The 11132-nt window shown below is 49.1% G+C and overlaps 1 protein-coding gene across 1 annotated transcript; it reads left to right on the forward strand.

The window, feature by feature from the left end:
• Nucleotides 1-5165: 5165 nt before the first annotated feature.
• On the forward strand, nt 5166-6065 carry LOC100433429 (olfactory receptor 7E24-like). Its single transcript, XM_063726473.1, has one exon. The coding sequence runs from the start codon at nt 5166-5168 to the stop codon at nt 5607-5609; it is 444 nt and encodes a 147-aa protein (XP_063582543.1). The 3' UTR covers nt 5610-6065.
• Nucleotides 6066-11132: the final 5067 nt, after the last annotated feature.

The following is an 11132-nucleotide window of genomic DNA, read 5'->3' on the forward strand; positions in this document are numbered from 1 at the left end:
TACCACTTTGGGAAGCTGAGGCGAGTGGATCACCTGAGGTGAGGAGTTCAAGACCAGCTTGGCCAACGTGGCAAACCCCATCTCTACTAAAAATACAAAAATTAGCTGGTGTGGTGGCACGCACCTGTAATCTCAGCTACTCAGGAGGCTGAGGCACAAGAATCGCTTGAACCCGGGAGGCGGAGGTTGCAGTGAGCCCAGATTGTGCCACTGCACTCCAGCCAGGGCGACAGAGTGAGACTCCATGGAAACGCAAAACAAAACAAATCCAAACCAAAAGAAAAAACAACGAAAACAAACAGGCACGTCTGACGCAGGCCACAACATGGATGAACCTTGAAGACATTATCGTCAGTGAAATAAATCCCAAAAGGATAAACACGCCCAGGCTCAGTGGCTCGCACCTGTAACCCCAGCTCTTTGGGAGGCTGAGGCAGGCGGATCACTTAAGCTCAGGAGTTCGAGACCAGCCTGGCCAATATGGTGAAAGCTCGTCTCTATTAAAAATACAAAAATTAGCTGGGTGTGGTGGCGCAGGCCTGTAATCCCAGCTACTCGGGAGACTGAGACACAAGAATGGCTTGAACCCACGAGGAGGAGGTTGCACTGAGCCGAGATCATGCCACTGAACTCCAGCCTGGCTGACAGAGAAAGACTCTGTCTCCAAAACAAAAAAAATAAACACAGTATGATTCCACTTATCAATGAAGTTTTTAGAGTAGTTCGATTCATATAGTTGCAAACTAGAAAGGTGACCTCCAGGGGTGGGTGAGAGAGAGGAGTGCAGAGCTTGCTAAATGGGTGCAATTTCCATTTTGAAAGATAAAACTGTTCCGGAGATGATGGGGGTGATGGTTGCTAAACAATGTGAACGTACTTAATGTCATGAAACTGTAAACTGAAAAAGAGTGGAAATTGTAAATGTTTCTACTGGCCATTGTATAAGAACAAATATATATAATTTTTAATATTTATACGTGGAATATTTTCCCATAATAAAAGATGAAAATTAAAGCAGCTGGATCTTTAAAAAGAAAAGAAAGAAGGGAAGAATACACACCAGCTTTCTCCTGATGAGACGAAGAGCCCAAAAGCTTCCATGGACACTCACTTTTCTCTTCTCCTTCTTGAATTATTATGAGGAAATCCTTGGAGGTTGAGGAATCTGGGCGACTTTGGCTAATGAGAAGCTCTGTGCCTTGAGCCCCCCAGGCCACAAAACAGTAAATAGTCAGTCTGTGCCTCCAGCCCTGCAGTGTGAGGGTCCAGTCCTGTGGGCTCCACACCCATCACCTGTATCAGGAGGCTCATGTCTCACCCTGTCTTCTTGCCAGCCTCGAGGACGGAGTCTGAGCCTCCATGGTGCACCACGCAGGGAGGACAGTGGACCTGCTCTCCGTGGTCATGGGCCAGCAGAGAGGAAGGGCAGTTCAGTGAGTGTAGGCAAAAGAAAGAGAGATCAGACTGTTACTGTGTCTACATAGAAAGGAAAGACATAAGAGACTCCATTTTGAAAAAGACCTGTACTTTCAACAATTGCTTTGCTGAGATGTTGTTAATGTGCAGCTTTGCCCCAGCAACTTTGACCCAACCTGAAGCTCACAAAAACACGTGTTGTATGAAATCAATGTTTAAGGGATCTAAAGATGTGCAGGACGTGCCTTGTTAACAAGATATTTCCATGAAGTATACTTGGTGAAAGTCATCGCCATTCTCTAGTCTCAATAAACCAGAAGTACAATACACTGTGGAAAGCCGCAGGGAGCCCTGCCCTTGAAAGCGGTGTGTTGTCCAAAGTTTCTCCCCATGTGATAGTCTGAAATGTGGCCTCGTGGGATGAGAAAGACCTGACCATCCCCAAGCCCGACACCCTTAAAGGGTCTGTGCTGAGGTGGATTAGTCAAAGAGGAAAGCCTCTTGCAGTTGAGAGAGAGGAAGGCCGCTGTCTCCTGCCTGCCCCTGGGAACTGAATGTCTTGGTATAAAACCCGATTGTACATTTGTTCAATTCTGAGATGGGGGAAAAGCCGCCCTATGGTGGGAGGCGAGACATGTTTGCAGCAATGCTGCCTTGTTATTCTTTACTCCACTGAGATGTTTGGGTGGAGAGAAACATAAATCTGGCTTACGTGCACGTCCAGTCACAGTAGCTTCCCTGGAACTTCCTTATGACATAGATTCTATTGCTCACATGTTCGTTGCTGACCTTCTCCTTCTTATCACCCTGCCCTCCTACTACATTCCTTTTTGCTAAAATAATAAAAATAATAATCAATAAAAACTGAGGGAACTCAGAGGCCGGTGCCTCTGCAGATCCTTGGTATGCTGAGCGCCGCTCCTCTGGGCTCACTGTTGTTTCTCTATACTTTGTCTCTGTGTCTTATTTCTTTCCTCAGTCTCTCATCCCACCCGACTAGAAATACCCACAGGTGTGGAGGGGAAGGCCACCCCTTCAAGTGAGTGCTGAGGGACGGTCCGGAGCCTTGTTTTCCTTCCTCCTCCTCAGGAAAAACAGGAGAGTGCAGTGGGCAGATGGGAGGAGACCAATGTGCAAACTGTCCGCTCAGCAGACTGTGGAGTTTCTGTTCTTGGTTGTGCTGGGGGGTCTCAGAAATCTTATTCAAAATTTTGCTCTCCTCCCCCACTGGTTGTCCTTTTCATAGACATCTCACCCATGATAGCCGGGAATCAGTCCCTCTAAATGATTCCCTACGAACAACAAAAAGATTATGAAGGTGATGATGAGGATAAAGAGGATGATGATAGACACCATGGCATCATGAACAGTTATTGAGGGCTTCCTGAAGGCCAGGCTCTGAGCTCTATGCTCTATGCAGTTTCATTTCATCTGCGTAGTCTCCACATTGTTAGTGCACGTCTCATGATGACTTTACAGACTAGAAAAGGAGCAACGCCTTTTCATAGAACTCGTACTAGATGATGAAATCAAAAAGGGTGAAGTCCAATTTGAACCGGGCAGTCTAAGTCCAGACACATGGCATTTGGCCAGTCCTCTCCCTGCAACCAACCTGCCCTCTCAAATCCTTGTCACTCAGGTGAGTGCCCCTGCTCACTGTGCCCTTCCCTTTGGGGGTTCCTTGGAGACCACAGCTAGACCAGTGGGTGCCACAATCACTGTGTCAAGTATACAAAGGGCAGCTGAGATCACATCAAGGATTCCAGAAAGAATTGGCACAGGATCATTCGGGACGCATCTCTCCCTTGGCCCTGTTCCTGGCTTTCCTTACAGCTCTCGACTTTCTCAAAGGAGTCATCGATTCGGAGTTTGGCTTCCATTCCTATTGAGGAAGCTGGAAAGGGTTTCAAAAATGCTCCTCCGACGTGCCTGTGGTTCAGAGCTCTGAGCTGTGCTGAAAACTTTTGGAAGCTGGGCGAGGTGGCTCACGCCTGTAATCCCAGCCCTTTGGGAGGCTGAGGCAGGTGAATGACAAGGTCAGGAGTTCGAGACCAGCCTGGCCAACATGGTGAATCCCCGTCTCTACTCAAAATAGAAAAAAATGAGCCGGGCGTAGTCGCGGGCGCCTGTCATCTCAGTTACTTGGCAGGTTGAGACAGGAGAATAGCTTGAACCTGGGATGCGGAGGTTGCAGTGAGCCGAGATCACTCCACTGCACTCCAGCCTGGGCAACAGTATGAGACTCTGTCTCAAAACAACCAAAACCAAAACCAAAACCAAAAAAACCCACAACTTTTTGAGAGTTGGAAGACCGGGAAATATAGTACCCGAGTCTGGCCATGAATTTTGAATACCGCCCTTTCTACTTCTCTGTATGGCAAGGGGTGAGATGTCCATCCTCTGAGACTCAGCACTCTCACCTGACTTGATTTCCAGTTGATCCAATGGAAGTGAGCGATGATTAAGCCGATCGTGGGTGCCCGCTGCGTGATCTCTAGCTGACGGATGCATAAATTAAAGGCAAAGTGAATTTTAGATACATTCCTTAAGATTTTCAGCTTCAACTCCACACAATTCAACGTAAATATCCCCTGACCTGAAGTTCTGGTTTCCCTGCACTCCAGACAGGACATTTTGTTTCGTCCTTCTCTCAGTAAGTACTGAGTACTGTGAGAGGAACAAGTGAGTCTCTTTGGTTTCTGATTCCCCAGAGCCGATATCTTGCTTGGCACATAGGGGGCAGCAAAAGCAAACATCTATGTTGATGATTGAATTGACACTTCCTTGCTTCACCAAAATTGGCTGTCATCAGCGCGACTTTGACTTACTTGATTCTTTTTGTTCTTTGTTTTTTGAGACGGAGTTTTGCTCTCGTTGCCCAGGCTGGCGCGCAGGGGTTTGATCTCGGCTCACTGTATTCTCTGCCTCCCAGGTTCAAGCCATTCTCCTGCCTCAGCTTCCCGAGTAGCTGGGACTACAGGCTTGTGCCGCCATGCCGGGAGAACTTTTTGTACTTTTAGTAGAGGCGGGGTTTCACCATGTTGGCCAGGATGGTCTTGATCTCCTGAACCCATGATCCGCCCTCCTCCGACTCCCAAAGTGCTGGGATTACACGCGTGAGCCACCGCATCCAGCCAAACTTTCTGATGAAAACTCTAAGTCCACCTAAGCTAATGACAGGAGTTAGAGCTTTCATGAATTTTAAAACAAGACCCACCGATTTGAGGAAGCAATTACTCTCTTGAAGGAGAAAAGTCAGAAAACACAATGATGAAATCACTAGGACCTAACTGGCATGTGGAACTATTTTCTGCTTATGAACTATCAACTATCATTTCACTTCCAGGTGGCATGGTCTCAGCTGTTATACAGTGTTTACAAATGTTCTACATCAAGGGAATTTATATCAATCTAGAAGAATAAATAAAATATTTGAGTTCCTAATTTCCTTTAATTAGGATAACCTTTTTCTTAAAGTGAAGGCAATGGTTTTATTACATCCCTTTCTTTGGAAAAGATAGGCTGTATTTACTAGCAATAACGAATTTGTTATATATGATGATCTGGTTCTTGGAAGGTTCTTGAAGCTAGTTTCTCTAAGGCAGGTGTGTAAAGCAAGACGTGAATAACACAGCAATCGTTGTTGAAAGCGTTATATGGCAATTGAGTTTGTCAGAACTACAAAATGTTGCTGAGTGTGGATTGCTCTGAAATCTGAAAACATTACTTGTGAATTGCTTATATCCAAAATGCAGACACAATGCCGGCTGTTGGTTTACTTGTTTCCGATTTTTCAACCCTCTTTTCTGGGCAAAAGTTGTCCAAACGATACAGACCGACAGAATCTAACAGATGTCTCTATATTCCTCCTCCTCGAACTCTCAGAGGATCCAGCCCAGCCGGTCGTCGCTGGGCTGTTCCTGTCCATGTGCCTGGTCACGGTGCTGGGGAACCTGCTCATCATCCTGGTCATCAGCCCTGACTCCCAACTCCACACCCCCATGTACTTCTTCCTCTCCAACCTGTCCTCGCCTGACATCGGTTTCATCTCCACCACGGTCCCCAAGATGATTGTGGACATCCAATTTCACAGCAGAGTCATCTCCTATGCAGGCTGCCTGACTCAGATGTGTCTCTCGGCCATTTTTGGAGGCATGGAAGAGAGACATGCTCCTGAGTGTGATGGCCTATGACCGGTTTGTAGCCATCTGTCACCCTCTATATCGTTCAGCCAACTTGATCCCGTGTTTCTGTGGCTTCCTAGATTTGTGGTGTTTGGTTTTTTTTTTCTCTCAGTCTTTTAGATTCCCAGCTGCACAACTTGATTGCCTTACACATGACCTGCTTCAAGGATGTGGAAATTCCTGATTTCTTCTGGGAACCTTCTCAACTCCCCCATGTTGCATTTTGTGACACCTTCACCAGTAACATCAACATGTATTTCCTTGCTGCCGTATTTGGTTTTCTTCCCATCTCGGGGACACTTTCCTCTTACTGTAAAATTGTTTCCTCCATTCTGAGGGTTTCATCATCAGGTGGGAAGTATAAACCTTCTCCACCTGTGGATCTCACCTGTCAGTTGTTTGCTGATTTTACGGAACAGGCATTGGAGGGTAGCTGGGTTCAGATGTGTCATCTTCCCCGAGAGAGTGTGCAGTGGCCTCAGTGATGTACACGGTGGTCACCCTCATGCTGAGCCCCTTCATCTACAGCCTGAGAAACAGGGATATGAAAGGTGTCCTGCGGCGGCCGCACGGCAGCACAGTCTAATCTCAATATCTTCTTATCTGTTCCATTCCTTTTGTAGGGTGGGTTAATAAAGGCAGCAAGGTCAAATAAGAATGATATCACAGGGTGCACAACCACTGTGACATTACGAGTAATACCTCCCTAGGATATAAAAAATACTGTCCCAGAGTACACACACATGGGGTACACCCACGGTGATATTAGAAGCAGTATCTCCCTGAAATATTGTGAAAAATAGCAAAGGGTGTGCACACTGTGTGATATGAGGAGTCATATTTACCCTGGATATTGCGACTCATATCAAGGGTGTACACACACGGGGTACACACACTGTGATATCAGGAGTTGTATCTCCCTAGGATATTACAAATAATATCACAGGGTATACACTACGTGTGAACATCCACTGTGATGTTTGAAGTCATGTCTCTCTATGAGATTACAAATAATATCAAAGTGTGTACACCCCTGTGACATATTAGGAGTAACATCCTTCTAGGGTAATACAGATAACATCATAAGTTGTACACCTTCTGTGACCTTTTGCACACACTTTGTGCCATTCACGGAAACATCCCCCTAGGATATTACGAATAATGACACAGGCTGTTGACACACATGGTGTACATCTCCTGTGCCATCAGGAGTAATATTCCCTTAGGATATTACGAATAATATCACAGCAGGTGTACACATATGGTGTTCGCCCCATGTGACATTAGGAGGAACATACCCCTAGGATATTAGGAATAGTATCACAGGCGTTGAATACGCATGATATACACACCCGGTGACATGAAAAGTAACATCCCCCTAAGATAGTACGAATAATATCACAGGGAGCACACCCCGTGTGACATTAGGAGTAACATCCCCCGAGGATATAACTAATAATATCAGGGGGCGTACATGCATTGTGACTTTAGTGGTAACATCTCTTTAGGATATTACAAATAATATCACAGGGTGTACAATGACCATGATATTACGAGTCCCATTTTCCTAGGATATTATGGATAATATCCCAGGAGCTGTTCACACACAACTTGTACACCATGTGTGTACACCCAATGTGATATTTGAAGTCATATGTCCCTAGGATCTTACGAATATTATCAAAGGGTGTACACCCCATGGGACATTAAAAGTAACATCCCTTTTAGATATTCCGAATGCTATCACAGGATGTGATATTAGGAGTATGATATTAGGAGTAACCTCTTCCTAGGATAGCCCATGTGATATTAGGAGTAACCCCTTCCTAGGATATTACGAATAACATCACAGGGTTTACCCCCCGGGACTTTAAAAGTAACACCCCCTCCTAGAGATGTTACGAATAACATCACAAGGTGTACACCCCTGTGACTTTAAAAGTAACGCCCTCCTAAAATATTACAATAATATAACAGGGTGTACACCCCCTGTGACTTTAGGAGTAACATCTCCCTAGGATATTTCCAATGATGTCACTGGGGGCACACCCTCTTTGATATTAGCAGCAACATCTTTCTAGGAGATTACGAATGATATCACAGGGTGTACACTCACTGTGATATTAGAAGGAATATCTCCCTAGGATATAAGCAATCACATCACAGAGTGCACACACACGGTGTACACCCGCTGTGTTATTAGAAGCAATATCTCCCTATGATATTATGAAAACTATCACAGGGTGTACCCTCTGTGGGATACTAGAAGTAATGTTTACCATAGATGTTACAAATAATATCACAGGGTGCACACACATGGGGGACACCCACTGTGACATTAGGAGTTATATCTCCCTGAGATATTACAAATACTATCCCAGTGGGTGTCCCCCATGTGTGTACACCCACTGTGATCATTAAAGTAATATCTCTCTGTAAGATGACAAGTAATATCAGAGGCTATACACCCCCTGTGACATTAGGAGTAACATACCCTTACAATATTGGGAGCAATATCACACGGTGTACACCCCTGTAACTTTAGGGGTATCATTCCCACAGAATATTACTAATAATATCACTAGGTGTACACGCATTGTGACATTAGTAATATTCAGGTAGCATATTTTCCATAATATCACAGAAGGAACACACCTGTGACATTAAGAGTGACATCCCCCAAGAATAGTAAGAATACTATCACACGGTGTACACCTCACGTGATATTAGGAGAATCATCTCACCAGAATATTATGAATAATGTCACAAGGTGTTATGTTCTGTGACATGAGGAGTATAGACCCCTGGGAAATTATGAATACTATCAAAGGGCGTACACCCCTGTGACATTAGGAGTAACATCCTTCTAGAATATCATGAATAATATCAGAATGAGTACATCCCCTGTGTCATTAACAGTAAAATTGCCCTAGGATATTAGGAAATAGAACACAGGGAGTACACGCCGTCTGACATTAGAAGTAACATCCCCCGAGTATATAACGAATAATATCAGAGAATGTGCATGCACTGGGACATGACTAGTAACATCTCTTTAGGATAATACGAACAATATCAAAGGGTGGACATGCACTGTGAAATTAGTAGTGAACTCCCGGTGGGATATTACGAATTTTATGACAGGGTCTACACACGCTGTGACATTAGTAGTCACGTTTTCCTAGACTATGACGAAGAATATTAAAGTGTGTACAGGACCTGTGATTCACGAGTAACATTTCTATAGAACATTACACGTAATATCACTGTGTGTACACCCCGTGTGAGGTGAGGAGCCACATCCCACAAAACTATAACGAATAATTTCACAAGGTGTGCAACATCGGTGACATTAAAAGTAACATTTCCCTAGAACATGACGATAATATCACAGAGTGTACACCCTCGGTGATATGAGGAGTGACATCTTATAAGGGTACTACGAGTAATTTGACAAGGTGTACAAACCCTGTGACACAAGGACTGACATCCCTCCAGGATATTCCGAATCATAGAAAAGGGAAACTACTCCGTGTGACAATAAAATCAACCTCCCCTTAGGAGATTAAGAATAAAAGCACCAGCTGTACACACATTGCGACATTATTATTAACGTTCCGCTATGGTATTGCGAATAATATCAGAGTGTATAGAGAGGTGTGACATCAGGATTCACATTTCGCTACAATATCACGAATAATATCTCAGGGTGCATACCCCCAGGGACTTAAGCAGTGACAGCTTCCTACAATATGGAAAATAATGTCCCATGGTATTAACAAAGTACGGCAGTAGAGTAAACATCCCAGGAGAAAGGGAGTAACATCACCCCCTCTTCCCCCTGGATATTGTGAGCCACATCACAGGGGAGCGAGGACGCCCCCAGCGATGCAGACAGTAATATTATCCGAGACTCCCCACTGGATATTACGAGCCACATCGCAAGGACACGGGCACCCCCCTCGAAGGGAGGAGTAATATCACCCGCAATTCCCACGCTGGATATAACGGCCCACATGGCAGGGGGACAGGCGACCCCCTCACGCGGGGAGTAATAGCACCCCCCAATCCAGGGATGGATATGACGAGGACGAGGAGCCAGCCCCCTCTTGCCCCCCTGGCTCTTAGGACCCCCCTCGCAGGGGGGTGAGGCACCCCCCGCGAGGCGGGGACTGGGAGCCAGCCCCCTCTTGCCCCCCTGGCTCTTAGGACCCCCCTCGCAGGGGGGTGAGGCACCCCCCGCGAGGCGGGGACTGGGAGCCAGCCCCCTCTTGCCCCCCTGGCTCTTAGGACCCCCCTCGCAGGGGGGTGAGGCACCCCCCGCGAGGCGGGGACTGGGAGCCAGCCCCCTCTTGCCCCCCTGGCTCTTAGGACCCCCCTCGCAGGGGGGTGAGGCACCCCCCGCGAGGCGGGGACTGGGAGCCAGCCCCCTCTTGCCCCCCTGGCTCTTAGGACCCCCCTCGCAGGGGGGTGAGGCACCCCCCGCGAGGCGGGGACTGGGAGCCAGCCCCCTCTTGCCCCCCTGGCTCTTAGGACCCCCCTCGCAGGGGGGTGAGGCACCCCCCGCGAGGCGGGGACTGGGAGCCAGCCCCCTCTTGCCCCCCTGGCTCTTAGGACCCCCCTCGCAGGGGGGTGAGGCACCCCCCGCGAGGCGGGGACTGGGAGCCAGCCCCCTCTTGCCCCCCTGGCTCTTAGGACCCCCCTCGCAGGGGGGTGAGGCACCCCCCGCGAGGCGGGGACTGGGAGCCAGCCCCCTCTTGCCCCCCTGGCTCTTAGGACCCCCCTCGCAGGGGGGTGAGGCACCCCCCGCGAGGCGGGGACTGGGAGCCAGCCCCCTCTTGCCCCCCTGGCTCTTAGGACCCCCCTCGCAGGGGGGTGAGGCACCCCCCGCGAGGCGGGGACTGGGAGCCAGCCCCCTCTTGCCCCCCTGGCTCTTAGGACCCCCCTCGCAGGGGGGTGAGGCACCCCCCGCGAGGCGGGGACTGGGAGCCAGCCCCCTCTTGCCCCCCTGGCTCTTAGGACCCCCCTCGCAGGGGGGTGAGGCACCCCCCGCGAGGCGGGGACTGGGAGCCAGCCCCCTCTTGCCCCCCTGGCTCTTAGGACCCCCCTCGCAGGGGGGTGAGGCACCCCCCGCGAGGCGGGGACTGGGAGCCAGCCCCCTCTTGCCCCCCTGGCTCTTAGGACCCCCCTCGCAGGGGGGTGAGGCACCCCCCGCGAGGCGGGGACTGGGAGCCAGCCCCCTCTTGCCCCCCTGGCTCTTAGGACCCCCCTCGCAGGGGGGTGAGGCACCCCCCGCGAGGCGGGGACTGGGAGCCAGCCCCCTCTTGCCCCCCTGGCTCTTAGGACCCCCCTCGCAGGGGGGTGAGGCACCCCCCGCGAGGCGGGGACTGGGAGCCAGCCCCCTCTTGCCCCCCTGGCTCTTAGGACCCCCCTCGCAGGGGGGTGAGGCACCCCCCGCGAGGCGGGGACTGGGAGCCAGCCCCCTCTTGCCCCCCTGGCTCTTAGGACCCCCCTCGCAGGGGGGTGAGGCAC

Source organism: Pongo abelii, chromosome 7 (genome assembly GCF_028885655.2).
Source record: "Pongo abelii isolate AG06213 chromosome 7, NHGRI_mPonAbe1-v2.0_pri, whole genome shotgun sequence".
Taxonomy (NCBI): Eukaryota; Metazoa; Chordata; class Mammalia; order Primates; family Hominidae; genus Pongo; species Pongo abelii.